Source organism: Alosa alosa, chromosome 19, assembly GCF_017589495.1.
Source record: "Alosa alosa isolate M-15738 ecotype Scorff River chromosome 19, AALO_Geno_1.1, whole genome shotgun sequence".
NCBI classification, from domain to species: Eukaryota; Metazoa; Chordata; class Actinopteri; order Clupeiformes; family Clupeidae; genus Alosa; species Alosa alosa.
In genome coordinates, this window is record NC_063207.1 from 25846891 (window position 1) to 25869201 (window position 22311).

The following is a 22311-nucleotide window of genomic DNA, read 5'->3' on the forward strand; positions in this document are numbered from 1 at the left end:
CATTGCTTGGTTATGATGATAGAACTAGTTTATTTGATTATTTTGTTATCAGGTTCCCTTTATTGCCTAGCCAACGACCAGATGGTTGAATTAGAGAATTAGGTCAAGAATTGTCCCTCAGTATGCCTACTGTCGAAAAAGTTTACGTTGGTTGAAGAGTTTTTTTTTTTTTTTTTTACATATTGTCATAATGTATTATACGTAGTATTACTTGATTTGGTGGATAACTAATTATGCCAACCTGTCATTCTGCAAGTGAGGCATTCGGCCTAGACTACGGCTCTTTCACACCGCGTGCAGAAGCGCAGCGGGCATCCTCTTCTTCAAGACTCCACAGAAACCCAGCCCACTTTTTGTTTGCCGTGCAGATGACATCACGCCTTTAAATATTCCCGTTGCTTTTTTCTTGCCCCATCATACTCCAGTGTAGTTCAACGATAAAAGACTGAGTCGGAGAGGGTTAACAATGCATTGAGAGCCATATCGAGCTTCTAGAAAAGCGGAGAAATACTATTATTTGTGTCAGGCGGCACCAGTGGCGAACGAGCCGCGTGAACTCGACTTGTGTGAGAATTGCTACACGGTTTCAGCTGGCCAACTTGGTTGGGAAAAACGGTTATCCGAAGGCTGCACGGACGGGGAGGCGGAGAAGATCGCTGCTGGGAAAATAGTTGCCTTTTTTTCTTTGGCTGAGGAGGCCAGTTTCGGTGAAACTTCAAAAACTAACATAAAAATGTCTCTTTCGGTACCCCAGAACGGAGTGAAGGGAGATAACGAACCGGTTATCGAACTCTTTGTAAAGGTAAGGATTCCCAGATTCGTCCAAGTTATCCTATCTCACATTATGCGTTTTTGTCCTATTAGAAAGGTAGGGAAAACGATAAACAAACTGTACAACGGTATTTTAACGAAACTGTGTTCATTTGGATAAACTTAATGTCTTACTAACAATTGGAATGTAGCTTTATAGCTTTGATGTTTTTAATGTTGTCTTTGCACAGCCGTTTTGGGTAACTTGTGGCGGTTGAATTGGTCAACACGCGTTATAGTCTGGTCTGGTCTTTACGGTGTTATCCAAACAAAATTAACAATTACAATTGTTAAAAAGGTCGTAAAGTATAACGGCAGCATTAGCTGCCATGTGGGCTATGGATGTCAGCCGCAAAGGGCGGATACGCTCCTACAGCCCAAAGCTTCGTCGAACCACTAAAATTATAATTGTAGGTATACATTATCTGTTACCTTCGCAGCTTTGTGCAAGATTTTAACGAATGACAATAGGCTAGTTTGAATAGCTATGTTCCAACGTAGACTATTTTGTCTAGACAGCCTACGTAGCCAAAGGCATTGACAGGATATCCGTCCGGTCAAGGATACTGTTCGGGATTGTAGCCTACACTGGCACTGGCACTGCTCCTTTGTGTTACCGTGGGACACTGTTGTGAACTAACGTTATCAGGCGCTGAAGACCAAATTTAGACTTTTGGTTAAGTTATGTTCAATAATGGCATAACGGATTTCATCCTTGCCAAGGCCGTTGAGATAAAGGCGTTCTGTTAGTAACCTAGCCCGAATAATGTCTAACTGGTCTGCTTCTGGCACACTGTCTGTGTTATTCCACCCTAGCTTGTAAAATTAAAATTATATTCCGTTGTCTGCACAAGAGTGTTAGGATTCAGTGATAAAGCGTTTTATAATCATTCACAGTCAACATGTGTTGACCCTTCCAAATGAGAAAAATGGATATTTTCTGGCAAACATGTCCAGGGGGCTTGATGCAGGCCCAACCGGCTGCTCCCCATTTGTGATGTGTTCTTTTTTTTTTTTTCCTAGGGGCCCTTTTGCTTGGCAGAGCGGGAAAAACCTAGAGGGAAAACAGGCAGAGGGGGTGGGACAGAGGGTGACATGGAGGGAGGAGAAGAGGGAGTAAAAGGGGGTGGGGGGCTGAATTTAATTATGGGCCAAAAAGGGGCACACTGTGGGTAACCGTGCTTATTGTAGTGATTCAATCACAGAGCCATGTCAAATTCCTCTGATGACTGAAGTAAATGATCCATTGCATGCTGTAATCACAGGAGCCTCTGCGGCCTTGGTGCCTCTTCTCCGTTCACCCCTTGAAGTGATGGGTTTAAAAATGAATAAACAAACTTTGCCTACACAGTGTAGTGAATGTAGCAACCAAACTGAAACTTAACTGTGCCCACTCCATTAAGTATCTCTTTTGGAATGTTTAATTATTAGTAGGGTGTTGCTGGATAGGATAGATTTATGGATGGCTTCCGTTTTGGCACAAGTGGTTAGAGCTGTTAATTGCAGTTCATGCTTCAACCTTTCGCCTGGTTGCAGGCCTAGGCTTACAGTGGCTGATAATGGCTGTTCCTCAACTAGCAAAGATACTGGCATTGCACAGATTTACTGAAGGAGATGATGCCCACATTTGTTGGCTCTCAAGTGAAGTAGTTTCATTAAATATTATTAAAACATTTGTTTAACAGATGTTTTGAACTGCAATCTATTAATTGCTTTTTAGGTTTCACACATAAGCTCATTATTTCTATGATGACAGATGTCCTGGACAGAGGTCCAAAGAGAGAGAGAGAGGAAGGGAGAGAAAGGATGTATGTTTTGCATAGATAATGTGCTTTCAGTTTGGATGTAATCAGCTGCCCTTGGTGGACAAATGACACAGCCAGTGAGAAGCAGTGAGCCACCTCAGAGACCAACCTCTCGCTGCCAGCGGCAACTGACAGCACCTCATGTTCCTGGGCCTCCCTTACACACTCTTTGGGGGCTCTGTCTTAACACTCTGTTTATTTGTGTATGTGTGTGTGCATGGTGCTCTTGCGTGTCTGTGTTTCTTTCTTTCTTTCACTGTGTTTGTGGAGAGCGAGTGTGCACTTTCTAGCAACTAATGTTCCTTGCCTCCCTTTCTCTGTCTGTGCTCTGTTTGTTTGCAGTCCGGCTTTGAAGCTGATGAGCACTTGCAGTATTGATGTAGCCATGGTGCTGTTCATCATTGCTCCCAGTCTCGTACATCAGACAGGCTCTTTCTAAGACAATGAAACAGGCCTGCATGTTGCCATAGGCACCAAACAAACCACTGCTTCTGGCAATGACTGATAAAGTGTACCGGGAGCATAGGCCAATAGCTTCAGCTCCAGCATTGCACCATCCCATCCCCTGGCCATGTCCCCTGTCACACCTCTCCACATACAGAAATTGTTTATTTTTTGATAAGATTTATCATAGACTGAACCTGAAGAGCTTTGTCACCCACCCTAGTGATTACAGGTAAACCATCTGGACCAGATGTTCTAGGAGTTCAAAGGTGCCACCATAGCGACCACGGTTCTAGTGTTCAGTTGCCCTGAAAGACATCTAACAAGTCATACAAAGTAAACTGTAGTACTGCACAGATGACACTCTGAAATTCTAGATCTTGCTCTTCAGAAATGCTTTTTATGCATCGGTTTGAATGACCGGTGACTTGAAAGGAAAGAAAAAGACTCGTAGTCCTGCGGAGTCTGAGTACACCAGACTGCTACCCACTATGAAGCAGGCAGCAGTGTTTTTGTCTGCTTTCACCAGATTGCCATGGTGACTGTTTTGCTTTCTGCAGTGCTGGGATGAGCCCTGGCCTCTGTACCGAGGGACTTTATTGATGACATCCGTGCAGTTGCCCAGTTAGCCATGCTAAATAACACTAAAATCAACCCTTGCACCCACATGAATGCACTGCCAGATTAGATATTGTTTACAAGTCACTGGATCAGTTTTTCCTCTAACTAGTGTAATTTGCAATGCTTTAAATGTCTTTGAACTTTCACCCCTTCCCCACCTCCAAAAGAGCAGCAGGACTGCTCAGCAGGTTTCTCTGTCATAAGATTCATCATGAGTGTTTATGATGCATTCCATTACCTTGGACTGTATTTCACACACTGCTTTCTCCACCAATAAAGCAAAACAAAAAATGTCCTTCCTCACCTCCCACACCATTGCTGGGATGCCATGACCTATTCAACTATAAGGAACTTTCCACCCCACCCCCCCCCCATTTGCAAGTGGAGCTTAGGAATGGAGTGGGGAGGAGTGAAATATCTACCATACTGATTAGATATGAACACTGGGAGCTATGTGAGCTGTAAATATCTGTTATCCACCCATATTTACATGGAAACCTCCAGGGGATGGACCTAGTGCCTAACCCCAGACTGTAGGATGATTCCTCTTGTAAGAATGCAGTGAAGGTTAGAGACCTTGTTGCTACTCTAGGAACCCACCACTTCCAGGAAGAGCAGCTCTGGGCTCTTGGCTTGCTTCTAACAACTGTGTCTTTGGTGTGTGCCTCAGAAGCTATTTATTTAAGATTGGGCTCATTACAGCCCACTATTGAATGCTTACTTGTGCTAAATTGCAAAACCTCTCCAAGCATACCTGGTATCCCATTATTTAGCATTCCTTGCTAAACCAATATTAGACACATACATGGGGACATTCTTGGAAACAAAGATCAGTGTTTACCAGTGCAAAACCTAACCAAATGCCTCTGTTGGCCGACCTAGTGTATATTCATCTGTACCATGCCGTTATCCTTATGAGTCAGAGTTAAACCGCATCCTCCACTGAAAAGTGCCTCAGAAGCCCGCTCAAAAAAATGACTCTTCCCCCCCACTCTTGTACTTCTCCCTGGGAAGCTGGGAAGGGTACAAATGAGGCATTTCTTGTAGACCCAATGACGGGAAATGACCCCCAGCTTAAATCAACATGAGTACAGACTGAGAGGGAATAGTTAAAGATTTTGTTGAGTGAGGGGAGAGAGGGAGTAATTGAAGGGTGATTGTAAAAAAAGGTTGGTTGGTTGGTTTCATTTTCACTGCATTGCATTTCATCTCTATATAGGCTGGCTTAGCGGGATGAACTGCCAAACATAAACTCAATGATTGGTCTGTCAGAAAACCTAAGAGGATCAACCCAAACTGGCTTGTCCTCAGAATGGTGATTAGTGTCATCTGATTTTTGCACAACTTTGAGCTTTCCCTTTCCTGTGTGAACGGTCCCTAAGTGGTCAAGCCCTTACTCATGCTTGACATTGTGAGTGGCACAGGGAGTGTTCTATGGCAACTTGTTATATGGCAGTCTCAGCCTCGTCCTGAGCTTATCATGTGGTCCCCTCTTTATTCTTCTGCTGTCACTTTAACTGCCACAATAGCTTGCCATGTCTTTGTCAGACAGCTTTTATGAGTAGTGGAGACATGTACCCTCTTGTTTATGGTGATGGTAGTTGACCTTCATATTGATGACTTGTCACCTCTCCAGTCTTTAAATCTGGAACTCCTCCCATCTTAGAACTATTTCAAGGCCCTGAAGAATGCCAACATTGACTGTAGCGATCAATGTGCATTAGTGCTCCATGTGGGGGGCCATATGAATCGGGACACACAGTAATTCCATGTATTGATTGGTCTGACATGTCTTTACTGCTGCGACATCTCTGTGCCATGTCTCCATAATTACAGGCAACTTACGGTTTGCCTGCATGCACACTGCAACATGATCCTCCACAACACAGTCCCCTCATCTCCTGTTACCTGCAGGTTTTATACTTGTGGTTAACTTGAGTAACAGGACAGGTGAGCTTCAGGGTAAGTACAATAAAATATTCCTCACAGCAGTGGAGAAGAATGGCCCTTGAAGAATGGCCCAAATAGAAGTGCACAATTGCCAGTCATTTCATTGTCTGCACTGAAAATGTTCAAAAACTTTTTAACTCTGATATCCCAGTGTTGGACTTTTATTTTTAACCTTTCTTTCATCTGTCATGTCGTAATCAGTACTCACATACCCACCCATCCACCATACAAGACTTCAAACGGATACATAACAGTGATATTTGTGTCTCGTTACAAATGCTCCATACCACAGGCAGTGCCACCATGTGAAACGCCCATGGTGTTGTGTTTGTGCCATGGGTGGTTGGGCTTGGTCTAGACATCAGACGTCTCTGTGGGGGGTCTAAGGCATTTTCTATTTGTGCTGCTGATTACACAGTCCCTGCAAAGAGGTTAATGTACTGTGTACATGCTGATTGTAAATGCTGTCAGTTGTCAACTTTTTGGTAATGTTTGTGTACATGACTGTCGGATCAAAAAGTCAAGACGTGTGTGTGTGTGTGTGTGTGTGTGTGTGTGTGTGTGTGTGTGTGTGTTGAGAGATGAGGAAGTCAAGGAGTGATCTAGCATGTGACTTTTGCTCATCAGTCTGGAGTTTGTTGTGTGAGCATCACTGCAAGAGGCAATATGAACATGCCTTTTTTATAGTAATGGGATGAATGTCTGAATAATCATTTTAGGCCAATATGTTTTTGTCTCCCTTGAGAAATTCTTGCTATGTGCTGTGTTGTCTTTCTTTGTGGGTTTTTTCACTACAATAGCTTTTAAAAATCTTTGTACAACTACATATTTGTTCTGTTCAACATTTACTTATGTCATAATAAGCTCTCATTCCATGATGTCTGGCTAATATTTGCTGGAGTCACATAGAACCTCCCTTTTCATTCTTATGACGATGCCTTCTGATTACTTTGAAACTTGGGCCAGGTTTTTTATCTTTTAGAAATACTCCTGTATTTGTACTGGATAGCCACAATGTACACACAGCTCACAGGCAACCATGAACATGTTCCTCTATCTTAACGTTTGCATCCCTTATGCTAACTATTTCCAGGACCATCCCCATGCCAGTGTTATGCCAAGTCAGGACATTATACATCCCAGTATGGCTCATGGTTGTAATTACCATTTCATATTATTTTATGTGTATCGTAGTGAAACATCACTACCTTTACGACATAAAACCAGCTTAGTCCTTGCTATGACCCTCAAAATATAGCCTACACCCTGGCCACATTAAAACCTGGTATAAAGGATTTTGTTGACTGTTGAATTAAATCTGTTTGTTACGGGTGGTAGTGTGCTAAGCTGCTCAAAGTGGCCAGGTTTATAAGCCGGGAAACCAATTTCATATAACTTCCACTAGTTGGGACTTGGGAGATTAATGCCAGTAAGGTTGAAGCTAAGCTGCCGGTGAGATGCGGGTCAACTGTAGCCATTTCTGGTGTTGGTCCTCCCTGGTAAGTCTTTGGGTGGGAGCGACCATGTGGTTTCTTTCCATACACTGACGTCTGCCTGAGTCAGGGCCCGTGGCCGGGTGTGATGTTCTACACGATGTCTCTCTCCATGGTTACATGCAGAGTTACCACGTGCCTTCAGACACCCTTCTTTCTTTCTTTCTTTCTTTCTTTCTTACTTACTACGGTACTTGTTCACCCCCACCCCCCACCCATACACACACACACATTACACACGTTCCCTTTCTTTTTGTGTGGCCTGGCTGGACATTCCTCTCGCGTGGCAGTGTGAGAAGTGGCCTGTGCTCACCACTAGCTCCTTTTTGGGTAATAGTGTGGTCTGAACCTGAGCGAGCACCCATCCCCACCCACCACCCCCATACAGAATGTCTAGTGCTGGGGAAAGGCAAGGCTGTCACGCTGCTAAATATAGCTTTGATTCAGAGGGTGGGGCCCAAGCTTTGCCACCCTCTGCCCCCCTACTCAGCAGACCTGAACCGCCAGGCCTGTCCGAGAGGCTGGAATCTTCTCACCCGCCCTGGCACTGACTGGTTGTTGAGGAAACGATTGTGAGTGCAACGGGGGCGGGGCAACACATGGCAGCAACACAATACGCCTGTTGTCAGTTATGATCAGTCAGTAATGGAGAACAAGCACTGGGGTCACCCTGGCCAAGACTACAAAATCAGCCGTCATCCCACATCTACCGACAGGACTAACCTCCTTAGCTCAGCCTCGTCGATGAGTTGATCTCATCTGCCACCGAGTTAAGTGAGGTTCACTGAAGCGATGGCTGAGGTGTTGGGAGATGCCTGGTCATGTGGGCAGATGATGTCATCAGCAGTGACTGGATGCAGTAGTGTGTCCTCTGCTGATGAATGGCAGTCCACAGCTGCATTGTGCTCCTTGCTCCTCACAGGAAGCTACATCTGTGACTACTGCGTGAGTCACCGCCTCTATTGGCAGCTGTACGCCTGGGTGTCTGGGTTTATAGAGAAAAATGGAGATGGAAAATATATGAGAGAGAGAGAGAGATTCATATATCAGACTATATTGAAACACTCCCATATACAGGAAAATAAATCTGTTTTAGGGCAGTGTTCAGCAGACAGATGTTTCTGTCAATTAGTTCACATTATGTTTTTGTAAGTGTGTGTGTCATACCAAACGCTTTCTGTTCTTATATCACAAGTCTGCCAACTTTGGAGTCACCACTGATCTCGGCAGCGCTTGATTTCCTCCTTTTTATTCACCGATATTTCCCCAGACTTGGCTTTAATATTGTGACCATATAAGGTGCTCTCCCTGAAAGTAATTGGTTAGCTCACGTATCAGGAGTTCTTCTTTTTTTTTCCCTGTTCGTTCTTTTTAGGGCAAACATGACGTTTTTGTAACGGTAGCACACAAAAAGAGCACTATGCTGTTTTTCCTCCCTGTGTGTTTGTTGAGTGCACTCTACAGAATGACCTCAGCTCTCTCTCTCTCGGTCTCTCTCTCTGTCTGTCTCTCTCATGAATGTCCCAACTTTTCAGACTGAGAGGGTTTTGAGTTTTCTGAGAGAAAAGGAAACTTGTTAACAGACAGTGGGAGAGTGGTTGGCTCTGGTAAACCCATCGCTCTGATGTTGGGATCACACAGAAGGGCAAGAGACTGAGGACTTGGATGCAGTCTAACATATAATTTAGCACAGATTTATTTGATGGGAACTTATTCCCACTCTTTTTACATGAAATAGAAATGGACTCAACTTTTGAAAGGGGCAACAGCACAGTTGTCCTCAGGAGACGGGTTGCAAAGCGCTCAGTTATAGAGCAAAAGAGTAGTGTTTAGCCTGCGAGCGCATGTGTGGCCTCTAGCCTGTGATTGAACGTCTCTTCCCTGGGTTGGCGAGGGTTTCATTACTGTTGCATCAGGCACTCTTGCAGCCGGCGTGTGCTCACAGCTGTCTCGGAGGAAATGCTCACCCGGCAGGCATCCTCACCCAATCTAAACAAGCGCTCTGTCCCGGACCCAACTGCAGAGACATTTCTAGAATAGTTTCTGCCTCCTGACCCAGCACAGGGGCCCTCAGACAGAGAGGGGAAGGGGGAAGGGGTGGATGACGAGGAGAGGAAGAGCAAAACCTCTCGGACTTTTGAAAAGTTACAGCGGGTTGAGGGAGGGAGTGGCCTGGAGTTTCTTCTTCCTCTATCTGACTCTCCCTGGCTTCCCTGCCACAGCCACTCTGTCATACGCTTGCTCACTGCTGTCTCTTCTCCTACTTCTTTTCTCTTCTACTCTTTTTTTTTTCATCCCACTGTTTTATTCTGTCTTCTTTCTCTCCCTCAAAACCATTTTAATTTTCCTGTGGCAATTGTTTTTATCTGTCTGTGGACCACCCCCCTCCCTATACACACACACACACACACACACACACTTTCTTTTGTTCCTTATCATAGTTCTTTGAACCCCCTACCCCCCACTCTTGTTCTCTCTGGATCTCTCCTCCATTTCCTCCTTCCCTCTATCCTGCAGCAGCTGCAGCTGTGGGCTTCTGGGGCTGAGGCCTGTGCAGGGGCTTTGATTATCAGTGCCGGTGTTGGGCGTCTGAGGGGGAAACAGCCAGTGCCAAGACGGCAGCCATTACAGGAGCTTTGTCTGCACACAGTGTCTGTCTGCCTCCCAAAACTGCTGGGACCTCTTTTGTGCCTTACTAAATATAGCGAGCCAAGAGCATGCCTGCCGGGAGCTTTATATCAGCCTGCCGTGGAGGAGGCAGAGTGCCTGGCATATTATCCCGTGATGCTAAGGGCTCTGTCGTGTGTGTGTGTGTGTGTGCGTGTGTCATGTGGGTGTGTATGGCCTGAACTCTCAAGCATGCACCATTTGTGGCCTACTGTGATCCTCTGTTCTTTTCTCTCCTTTGAGATGAGGCCGGCAGTGTCATAGACAGATCCGTCCATTGCCATGGGAACTGTTCCCGTGTCGCTGTCAGACTAACCCCCTCCTGGTTGTCTGTGATTCACTGCTGGCACACAAGGGAGTGTAGTGTATGTGTGTGTGTGTGTGTGTGTGTATACAGGAGGAGGAGGAAAGGTCTGCAAACAGACGTTGGTCACCTCACTATCATGCTCTCCCGTTAAAAATAGTGGCATTAAGATTAAATATCATGTGCTTCAGACAGATCAAGAGCTGAACGTTTTATAAGAAGAAGCTTTTGGAGTTCAGAAGAGGCTTTAATCGGGGCTTCTCCAAGGGAAGCCAAGCGCACAGGAAAGTCTCGTAATGGAGGTTCAAACACGGTAAACAGCTTGAGCACAACAGGAGGCGTACCCCAGCAGGCTTGTCAACACCAGCAAGGGGTCGGGGGGGGGACGACACATCAGGAACAAAGCCCCCATTCACCAGGAGGAAATGCAGACCCAGATGCAGAGTTTTATTGTGTGAGCGGGCCAAACAAACGCATAAATCGGAAAGAATTGTCCACAGCATGTTCTCCTCTGTTCTTGTGAAGCACAACCAACAGTGTTTTTTCCACAGATTTCTCTCTTTAATTTATTGTTCCTGTATCCCTTCTTATAGAATTCTGTACTTCAGGGAGAAATCCATTCTCGTTGTGCTGAGTCATGCAAACCGCTCCTGTGCATTGCCGCTCTGGGCCGTTGGTGTTGCTGGTGGAACGCTGAGGAATGCTGATTTAATTAGTTCGTGCTCAACTCCGTTAATAGACTCCCTCAGCCCGTGACTGCTGCAGTGGGCGACTCCCTAGACTCCTGCACATCGCATGCTCTCTAGGAGGAGGAGCAGGATCTTGGGCCTGAGATCAGACCAAGTCCAAATTGTATATTGAGCACATATTTGAGATATGGGGGAAGGAATGTGAGATGGCGACTTCCCTGCCTCCAGCCCTTGGAGCTCAGCTGCTGTGACCTTCAGAGCTGAATACCTTGGCCAGGTCATTGCTGGAGGAGGAATGCTTCCTCTCAAGGATGCATGGCCTCTTCTAATCAACTGTAATTAAGCCATCAGTCAAGACATTTTGGACATTTCTGGAATTACAGTGGTGTTCTGTCCCACACCTCACATCTCATTCTGTTGTGAAATGTGGAGAGGGAAAGTTCATGTCCTTTTTTATCTTCAGTCATAACTGCCTTACATTATGTTGCAAGCCAAAGTTCCCCCTCTTCTGCAATGAGCTTCAAGAATAGGGCCTGGCCTTGTTTCCCTTGGCTTTATTCCAGTCTTCCTATTCCAATGGGTGCAGACTTTTGGGTTAATTTAAAACCATTGGAGCAACAACCATTTTAGCGTCATCACACATAGCCACCTAGCCTGGCCCCGACTCTGGGTGAGTCTGGGAACTCTCGATAGGGAAAAGTTTGCATTGCGATGGGCACTAACTTTGATTGGTAAGGCTGGACCAATGATTTCAGAGATTCCTAACGTTACTTCTTACTTCGCCTAAACTTTACAAACTGACAACAAACAGCACCAGAAGTCAGGAAATAATGTATGTGGGTCTACCTTTGTAAATAAATTTCTGCATTTTTCGTTCAAACTGTATTTTTGACGTTTGCAGGTGTTGCTGCCTCTTATCACAATAAGTTTCGGTTTCATCGTCCCCTCTCGTTGCTGATTGGCCTGACATTTTTCTTGTTCGAGGGAAACGGTTATGAACTGTGGTGTTCCAGACTACATCTCCCTGAAAGAAGATCTAGGTGGGCGGGGCCAGGCTAATAGTCACCCCCCACTGGTCGTTGATTTTGATGGCCCCTGAGAATGGCCCATCTTGTATCATCTTGTGAACATCAGTTCTAGACTATAATCTAAGCAAAAAGTGAGCTGGCAGCAGTGGTAGGGCAGAGCCAGGCTAGGTCTCCCACTGCACAGCAGTAGATTATTTTCAGCAATTAATTTCACGCCTGCTGCCTTGCAGCACTGGGATGGTACCTTTGTTCGATTGGACGGAAAACATCCCACTGCATTCACATGGCACTATCTGTTCTCATTCTCTATCTGAGTCTGTGTGGAGCATCTGTATGGCTTACTGAGCACAGCTGAAAATGAGACCCGCACAAAAAAAAAGATTCACTTCAAAGATCATGATCCCCCACATCCAAAGCTTTGATCCAGTACTGCTTGAATGCCTGGAGTGACTAAGCACTCTAGAGTACATATCTGTTGTCGCGTCACAGGGCACTGCAAGGCGTTCTGTTACATCTGAGTAGGAATTAATGGCCACCATGGCCGGGGATGAAGGTCAGCTCCTTGTGGGCTCTCTTGAGAGCTGGCCTTTCAAGTGAGAGTGAATGAAACACTGTCTCAAGAAAGGCAGAACAAGGCTTTAGTGCCTTGGAGTTTTGGCCTGATTGTGACAGCCACTGTATCCAGGAAGCCCTCTGGGCCCACCTGTGTTGCTAAAGCATTTAGCATTGTTTTCAGTTTTAAGTAACATTGAATGTAGCTGTTGATTCATGGTAATGTGTAAAGGAATATGTGAATGAAAATGTCATAGCAAACAAATAGTTATATTTTCTGTATCTTGGTGTGGTCCAGTTAAATTACACGTTGCACCAGGCGTAGTGCTCTATCTTCATGTTTTTTTCCTGTCACACCCACAGTTATTACAGTAATCGTTGCTGAGCGAGGAAAAGTTGGTTGATGATGTTTGTGTTATATAATCTCACACGGTCTCCTTTTCCCCCTGTCTGCTTCTCTCAGGCAGGGAGTGATGGCGAGAGCATTGGCAACTGCCCCTTCTCCCAGCGCCTCTTCATGATCCTATGGCTCAAGGGTGTGGTCTTCAATGTCACCACCGTGGACCTGAAGAGGTGAGTCATCTCTCTGCCTGCACCTCTCCACACCACCACACACCACCCACTACACCACCACCAAAACCCCACCACACACTATACCCTGCCTGCCTCATCCCCCACACCCTGTTCCCAGAACAGCAGATGACTGACTCTCTCTCGCCCAGCTCCCTAAATATCTCCAGGTTCCCCAGCTCTGAGATTCCTCCCTCCCCTCCCTAGTGAGTGCTTCCTGCTGCAGCTTTGCCAGCCCCTCCTCACTGCTCTGAGTGGCTGAGCTGGAGTGCTGGGTCAGGCCCACCTCAAAACCGCTCCCCACCACTGGAGCTGCTCATCTGCTTTTCCCATGACCCTTCTCCGCTCTGAGAGATCGAAAAAATAAACACGTTGGATCTGGGCAGTGTCTGTCGGGGTGACAAATATAAACAACATCCATAGTTATATTTTTAAAAAAGCTTTTCTTCCATAAAAAGACAGATACAATCTCAGTTAAACTGTTTCAACTGAAATTCAAACTCTGTTTTTGCCTGGTTTCTGTGAGTGCGTCTCAACCAGCTATTAAGATTCCCTGCTGATGCGTCATTTAAATGCTCCCTGGTTTTTCCTTTTCCCACCTTCAAAACCTGAAGCTAAAATCTGAGAGCTATTTTTAGATAATTTAAAGATTCTTGAAAACTTTGTATACTCAATGCATTGAAAGTGACATTATGAACTGTTAGAATGTTAGTTGGAGAGTCACTTGGAGAAGGGCACCAGTTGAACGGAAGGAATGCCGAGAGGGTTTGAAAAAGACAGTTCCCGCCTCCTTCTTCCTAAGAGCTGTCTTCTGTTTCTCCTCTCAAACATGTCTTTGTTTGTCCGGCCACAGAAGCACAGAACGATCAGCTTGTTTCCAGTTGAGATCTCAACCTCTTTTTCCACATAAGATCTCCATCCCCACCAATAAGTGGAATATGACGGACAAAAGCGTCACTGTTTAGTTGTATTCCAATTTATCAGCGCAACATGGAAAGGGAAAGCAATGACTAAAGGTCGACCGATATTTTTTTTTCTGTGGCCGATGCCGATCTTTAGTAATCAAGGTCAGCCGATGGCTGATGAATTCTGCTGATTTTTATTGTATATATTATAAAATATATTGGATATTTGGCCGTTTTTTTCCCTCTATTTGCATGATAAAGAATAATAAGATGAAAAGAATTAAAGCTTTTCCATTTTCTCCCAGGAACAACATTGTTCTCTGTTTCAAAAGTTCTGGCTGGAGTCAGCTGGTAATTTAATTGACACAAGGGTCAGCGTGCGTCCCACGAGTTCCTCAGCAACACCACTGGGTTGCCCACAGATGCACCTGCATGTCAATAGGCTTAATATACTCAGATATTGGTTGATGCCGATTATTTAGAATATAATCAGTCTACCGCTAGCAATGACTGCTCAGTGAAGAACTCCGTGAATAAAGATGTGAGGACAGTTAATACATCAGCTGTTGGGTGTGCACTAGGCATCCCATGATCTATTGAATCTTAAACCAGATTTTTGTTTTGCTCATCACTTTCTGTCTGTCTGTGTCTGTGTGTGTGTGTGTGTGTGTGTACGTGTGTACACTTGGTCCATGAGGATTCTGTTAACTCAGCATGAGGTGCTGCAGTGTTTGCTCCTTTATGGGGATGGTAGTTTAATTGGTCCCATGTCCTCATCCTCCAACTCGTATCTCTCCAGTAGCAGGGCTGAGAGAGTGTGTTTGTGTGTGTCTCGAGGGTGCTTCCTGTGGTCATGCCAAAGAGGTTAGGTCACTTCCTGTTGTTTTCTGCCCAACGACCAGTTGGTACAATCATTTTGTTCCAAACAGGAGTTCTTGAAGGAGATCAAAACTTTGTGCTTGGCACCGGCTGAGTGTCAAATTTAGAAAGAGAACACGGCCAACACAAATTACTTGCTCTTTGAACATTGTGCTCATTTACTTTTAGAACGTTTCTCATAATATTCTTAATAAGTTGCATAATAACTGTATGGAGTTATAGGCTATTTTCAGTTTCAAAGGTTCTATTGCAGAATGGGATTTGCAGTGGCGAGCAGCATCAGTTGGAGGAATAAACAGCTCAGTGTTTTCCCTCTGGTAGGCTAGCGTGAGGGTTAGGTAAGAGCATTGTGTTGATGGCCTTTCATCATATTCTCATTATGCTCTGTGCACAACCATCTCTAGCTTCTGTGAGACATCTGGAACATGATGTACACATTCAGTGTCCCAAAGGCACACACCACAGACACACACACGCATGCAAATACTGTCTTTCATCCTGACAGATACACCCTACCGTACACACACACACACACTCATATACAGTCCTAAACGCTCCCACTCTCTCATGTGACCCATGCTGAAAGTGCAGAGCAGTATGGTGAGCTGGCTTGAGCGGCCGGGAGAGGTCTGGAAAGCTCCAGTGTGGCACCAGCACGGGGAGGCATTGTTCACCCTGGGGCCCTCCTCCAACACAGCCCAACCCCCACCCCCCTTCACACACACACACACACACACAATCAACACAGGAGTGCTAAAACCCAGAAATGGAACACCTCTCACCTGGCTAATAGCTTGCCTAATTTACCAGCCAGCATGTAAACGCTCATTACGATTTCATCAGCCAAAGTGTGGTCATGATGACATTTATTCCACAAACACCATCCAAAGGGCAGTGATCTTTATTCCACATATAGCAGGCCCATGGTAGTGTTACTCTGATGTTGAGATTGTGCCTCTGTCTTTGTATCTATACTTCATATAGTGCAAATCATTCTTCATAGTTTAAAAGATCATTATGATAACATGTTGTTATGCTTTCAGGTGACTGAGGCTGATCAGTCTTAGCCTGTTCATGTCAACAGAGAGCAGGTTTAGTGTGTAATTCTGTGCTGTGCTGTTTGCTTCCTTCATCAGGAAACCAGCGGACCTGCAGAACCTAGCCCCGGGCACACATCCGCCCTTCATCACCTTCAACGGAGAGGTCAAGACGGACGTCAACAAGATCGAGGAGTTCCTGGAGGATGTCCTCAGCCCCCCCAAGTGAGTCTGGCTGGGAGCAGCCTCACAGGCCTCTTTGAGCATCATGAGTTGTGTTCCTTTGCCAGGTTTACCTCGTAACAGGGCAATATAGAAAACAAAATGGCAATAATGATTTCAAGGCCACAAGTACTGATAGCAAAATACAAGTTCACTCTGCTCTGACTCAGTATGCCAGTCTACAGTAGATTTATGGAATGGAAGTGAATAACTTCCAAGTAACGCTAGCTGTGATATGTGATTTGTCTGAGTGCATGTTTCTGTCTGATTAAGGTATGCCAAACTTGGTGCCCGTCACCCTGAGTCCAACACAGCAGGGATGGACATCTTTGCCAAATTTTCAGCTTTCATCAAAAACTCCAAACCTGATGGCAATGAAGGTGAGTTTTCGTCATTGACTGAACCCTAAAGTGTGCTACCCATCCACTGAGCTCTCACCCATTGTTAGGCGACAAGACTGCAACATCAATGGTCAAAGTATCAAGGCCAGGCATGATGGGTGGGATATTATGAGTGTAGAAATATATGTTTTTTTTTATTTTTTATTCAATTTATAAAGATGGCGGTAGCTTCATAGGTTGGACTGGAATTCATCGCCAGTTGTGAGGTGGAAGTGAAAGAAGTGCCATGTCAGGGACGGCAAGAGAAAGGGAGACGGAGAGAGATGGAGATAAGAGTCCGTTCAGTTTGTCCTGACCGGTTGGGTGACGTAACTTCTCCACAGTGTCCCTATCTGCTCTGTGCCAGCTGCCTGTTGCCCCAGGTCCTGGCCCGCTTCGCCCCTGCCCCGCTTGTTCACCCCAACCGTTTCCCCTCCCCACACAGGGCCCCATTGTGTGAGCTGCCGTCGCTTCCAGTCCCTTTTACTCAGCCAAGCAAAAGGCCCAATTAACATACATTTGTTATTTTGGCACAAGGAGGAAATCCACTCGTTTAAATCTGTGCGATCATGTAGGCTAATCTTTCAAAAGCTTTGCATAAGCTGGTTTGTGAAACTCTGAGGGCAGCTAAGACACTCCATGCTTAGCCTGGCATGGCGAAAGTAAACAGTGAGGACAAACATAATTCTGCTGCTTCACTTTATACAGACTGATAGATAAGGACAAGCTTGTGTACACAAGCCAGCTGACACACATGTTTTGACACGACACAGAGAGCGAATGACCCCTACATGGCCATCTGTCGGCAGGTACAAACAAGAGGTGTATGTTTAAGATGCCTTGTGAAGACGTAGTAGCTCCCTAGAAGTTTAGAAGATCTGAGCACATGGTCAAGATGAGTAAGGTGGCTTTGGGTTCAGTTCAGACTTCTACTGCCCCCATGTGGAATGAATTGGAACTACTTGAAGTGTCATTCTGTAGTAAGGACGTTCTTTATTGAGGCGATGGCCATCTCAATTTGTCCTGAACTGTGGCTGTGTGGCATCACTCAGGGAAAATAAATGTAATTTGGAATTCTGTCAAATGTGTCCTGTTTGTTTTGTTCTGTCTGGTGTGGTGGTCAGCTCTGGAGCGAGGCCTGCTGAAAACCCTGCAGAAGCTGGACGAGTACCTGCGTTCCCCACTGCCTGATGAGATCGACCACAACAGCATTGAGGACGTGAAGGTGTCCAGCCGCAAGTTCCTGGATGGGGATGACATGACCCTTGCTGACTGCAACCTGCTTCCCAAGCTTCACATTGTCAAGGTACAAGGAGTACTTGTGGGTGGGGGGAATTCGTTTGACTGTTGTTCATGAAAGTGACGCTGTTTTTTTTTGAGATTGTGAGTGATCAACCAGGATTTGTAACATGTAGCATCATTATTTAACAACTGACTTTCTCAAGAGTAGTGCAAACTTGCACCTGGAAGTGAATATAATGGTTAAATAAATAATGTTCTGTCCATATCAGGGTAATAAGAACCGTAACATTTTATTTGTGTGTGTGTGTGTGTGTGTGTGTGTGGTTATTTATTGATTTGATTGATTGATTGATTGATTGATTGATGTCTGTAGTGTTAATTTCGTCAGACTAGACAAGAGGAAATATGTTCGTTTTTTTTCATGACTAAGACGAGACGATGACGAGATGGCAGTAATGTCCTGAAACACTGACTAAGACTATCTTAAGATGCATTATTGTTGACGAAAAAAGACGAGACTAAAATGTTTTGCATGGAATAAAAACTAAGATAAAATCTCCCTTCATGTTCATCTACAAAATGAGAAGACAGAATATCTAGCTGTTACGTTTTCAAAATATTCCGAATGAGTTCATACGCAACAGCTTTCCTGTAGGCTAGTCTACGTGCTGTTGCTGCAACCCTGTGGCTGCAACACCTAAACTACATGGAACAAGAACACTGGAGATTTATGCCAGAGTTAGCAAGCTAACTACCTAAGCTTTATGCCACAATGCTACATACCCAGAAGTTGAAGCTTCTCTCATACAAATTAACATCCCCCAGAATGTCCATACGAAAATGTTCATCATGTACTGTCAACTATTTAACTAGTTAGACTGATGATGCAAAGTTTGCTAGCAAGTAAGCTAATATGGAAAGTTCGCTAGCAAGTTAGCTATGGCTAAGATGGAGAGTCTGTTTGGGGAATGTGTTGTGTTAGGCGCATATCGCCATCTAGCGAGGCGGAGTAAAACATTAATACTTTGGCCTATGACAGTGTTTCTCAAACTTTTTCAGTTTCAGGACCACTTAACTAACCCTAGCTAAAAAAAAAAAAAAGATTAGACCTACTTCAACAGTAGCCTATTATTAGTCTACACAATAGGCCTACTCACTGAACCACCTTGCTTATTGTCTTTGCACTTTGCTTATTGTGTGGATTCATACTGTATGATTTAAACTGGCATATCTTACATAGACAGTGTTGCAGAACTGTTTTTACATACAAGTTGGTTTAATATTGCAAACAACTCATATATATTATATTTTACCACATCTGCTCGTGGACTACTTGCGATAGCTTGCGGACCACCAGTGATCCCCGGACCACACTTTGAGAAACACTGGTCTACGAATATGACAGTGGTCCAGTCAAATCTTTTACTGTCTATGGTCAAATCCCAGCCGAGCTATTAAACTGTAGCTCGACTTACCTGTGCATGTAAACATACTGACTGACAAAAAATCAGAATGAGTAATTATAACAGACGAGTAGCCCTGTGGACGCACAATATTGTTGGAAAATTGAGGTGTGAAACACTATTTGACTCAAATGGTAATCAGAAATAATTTGTTATAAAAAAAAGACTAAATGTGTTGACTAAAACTGACTAAGATAACTTTAGTTTTCTTTTGACTAAAACTAGACTAAAATGATGAGACTTTTAGTCGACTAAAACTTGACTAACAAAAATGATGTTTGAATGACTAAATATGACAGACTAAAAAGGACATTTCGTCACAAGACTAAGACTAAATTAAAAATAGGTGACAAAATTAACACTAGATGTCTGTGAATCCCTTGCCGTTTTTATATGTAACCAACAATTTTTTTGCCTTGCAGGTTGTGGCCAAGAAGTACCGGGGCTTTGAGATTCCCAAGGAGATGATGGGCATCTGGAAGTACCTGGGCAATGCCTACTCCCGCGAGGAGTTCACCAATACCTGCCCCAGCGACAAAGAGATTGAGATCGCCTATGGTGACGTGGCCAAGAGGCTTGTCAAATAAGCCCCTCACCCGCCCCACCCCCAACAGCACTGGGACTGGTCATTGATTACACAAGAAAGAAAGAAAAAAAACTATGGACTCTTCTTTTTTTCCTTCTGTCTATAGAGCAAACCCAATGCATGATTTATTTTTCCTTTTGTTTTGTTTTATTTTCATTTTGATCTTTCTATTCCCTTTTAAGGAAACTCCTGTGTTGTCAACACCACTCTCTAAGGTTCTTGATATATCTCACTGACTTCCTTTTTTATTATGAACTTGGAGTAGTGTGAAAAAAATGGCGAGACAGTTGGGAACACCACCAGCGGTCGCGCACCAGAGCTTTACGTACACACAGACACACACACACACGCTCCGCATATCAGTTCTGACAGAAATGACCTCCACGCTCCTGAATACGCAGACTCGTACTACATGAGGTCGTGGCAGTAAAAAAAAAAGAAAAAAAGAATGGCTTTTTTGAGGCTTGCAGAGTTATAAAAAGAAATAATTGAATGCTCTTTATTTTTCAGCTGAGTAAGTTTAAACAGTGTTGTAAGCTCCAGTGTTTTTTTGCTGAAGGTTGTTTGCGAGCAGTGCAGTGACTTCGTGCTGAAGTGTAAAGGTTCAGCTATTTCATAGGCGAGTGGACTGCGACAGCCCTTTATAACCAAGGCCCCATTCTCAGGTACACTAACTCTGAAACCGATAAGGTGACCTTGTTGTAATGTTCAAGCATCCACAGTCCTTTTCAATTTATTTGGAGTAAAATTGAGACATGTGTAAACTGACACAATACACGCCCATTAAACAGGTGTACCCAGTGACCTGATGTCAGGTCAGTTCAGTAGCTCCCTTTTCTTTTGTGGAATCAGAGTAAAAAACTCTAGCCAGATAAACTTCGATGACCAGGTGAACATACGTGAAAATGTTCCAGTTGAAGAACTGAAAATGTACGTCTTGCATATTTTCCAAATTATTTTTGAGTGCAACACACTGGTCTCTATTGGATCAAAAACACGAAGGGAACATTTTTGTTGTTGTTAATGATGCATTTGTAAAATTGGCAGTTTGAAGCTTATAGTGCTCCGCAGTTTAACAAAGGGTGAGTTAGCTGTGATGCTAATGGGGAGCAATAGCTGAAAGCTATCAGACATCAATGGCTTTTAACTCGTATTTAAGTTTCCATAAATTTTTATCTTTTGTTCGTAACTAGGATTCTGGGAATTGACCGTTATGTGGCTATAAGACCTAATCTGTAGTGACAAAAACACATTTCAAATGACAGCCCCAGAGGAGGAGGGCGACATCATTGCATCATATTGGATTCACATTTCTTTTCATTTTACACTATTCACTTTTGATGTATTCATCCACAAGTGACATACTGTTACTATTCACAGCAAACTGTAGCTTGGATTGAAAGGTGACTTTTTCTAAGGATCCCATCCTTCAAATGTACTCATTCATTTTCAGATTGTAGAGGGACTTTGTAAATATTTTTTTCCAAGACTGACATGTAAATTTTATATGTTCACTGCTTTAAAGTGAAGTAGTCCTATTTTACATGCATTACATTATATACATACAGTACTCCTTTTGTAAATGAAGGCTAAGAAAAGTGTAGAAGTAGGTCTTTAGAGCGGTCCATGAAGAATACACATTTACATCACCAGAATAAACCTGACGTTTGGCATGTAGCGACTTGTTGCCTTTCTAGACCATGACAGGAATGACTGTAAATCCAGAACGCTGATTTGACCACACCCAGATGTAGGTCAGTGACCGCAGGTTCACTGACAAAACAAACACTGATGTGCCTTTGATGACCTTCTGAGCACCTTGCTCGTCTGTGTTGCTCCGACGTGGTCCAAGAGGGAGCAGTTCCACCCTTTCCAACGGCATCTCACTCTGCACCTTCACCATGTTTCCTTTTGTTATTATTATGTTTGTTTTGCACCATGATCCTGTCATACCATGCCGGTGTGACGAGTCACTGGTGATATTGATCATGAAAGCTCTGCATGTTGGCCATCAAGCTCTCATCAATAAACTGCTGGCAGCTAGTAGCTCTACTATTTCTTTCTCGTCTCTCTCTCAAACAATGTACCAGGGTTCCACAAAAGGATGTTTTGAAAGGTACACCAGTAAGGCACAAGTAGTGGGTAAAGTATAATTACAGGTAGAAATGAGATGCTCAACCTGGTAGTTTGTGTCAGCCTTCTGGATTTGCTCATTATCACAGATTCTTCCAGCAGGAGGTAAAATTAATGAGAGAAACCAGCTGGCTCAGTGCCTGGGAGGAGCAGGAATGCACTGTAGCACCTTCATGCACAATCCCAATCTTACACCTCTGGCTGAAAATTAGCTCCATGGATGCAAACCAAGACAAAGGCGTCTTGGTCCATCCTGGTACAGTATGAGGGTTTGAAGTCTGTGTAGCACACTGCTTGGTTGATATTAATTTGAGGTTTTTCTGTTCCAAACTTCAGAGCTGGAGGTACAATAAGAGTTGGCTACTTGCCTTTATACAGAAATGAGGAAGGATATTCTTATCCTTTCTGTATTTTGTACAATTTCATGGTCTTACCAATGCTTGCGTTCCTCGGTGCATGATCAGAATAGAGTCTTGCCCAGGAAGTATTACCCCATTTATAAAATCAGTAAGGCAGAACTCTCAAGTGTGT

The 22311-nt window shown here is 44.2% G+C and overlaps 1 protein-coding gene across 1 annotated transcript; it reads left to right on the forward strand.

Moving 5' to 3' along the window:
• Positions 1–351: 351 nt before the first annotated feature.
• Positions 352–21699, forward strand: clic4 (chloride intracellular channel 4). The gene is made up of 6 exons (XM_048227690.1): positions 352–802; positions 12827–12936; positions 15854–15979; positions 16250–16356; positions 17481–17662; positions 19484–21699. Exons 1-6 carry the CDS (start codon positions 734–736, stop codon positions 19646–19648), a joined length of 759 nt encoding a protein of 252 aa, XP_048083647.1. The 5' UTR covers positions 352–733; the 3' UTR covers positions 19649–21699.
• The last annotated feature ends 612 nt before the right edge of the window (positions 21700–22311 follow it).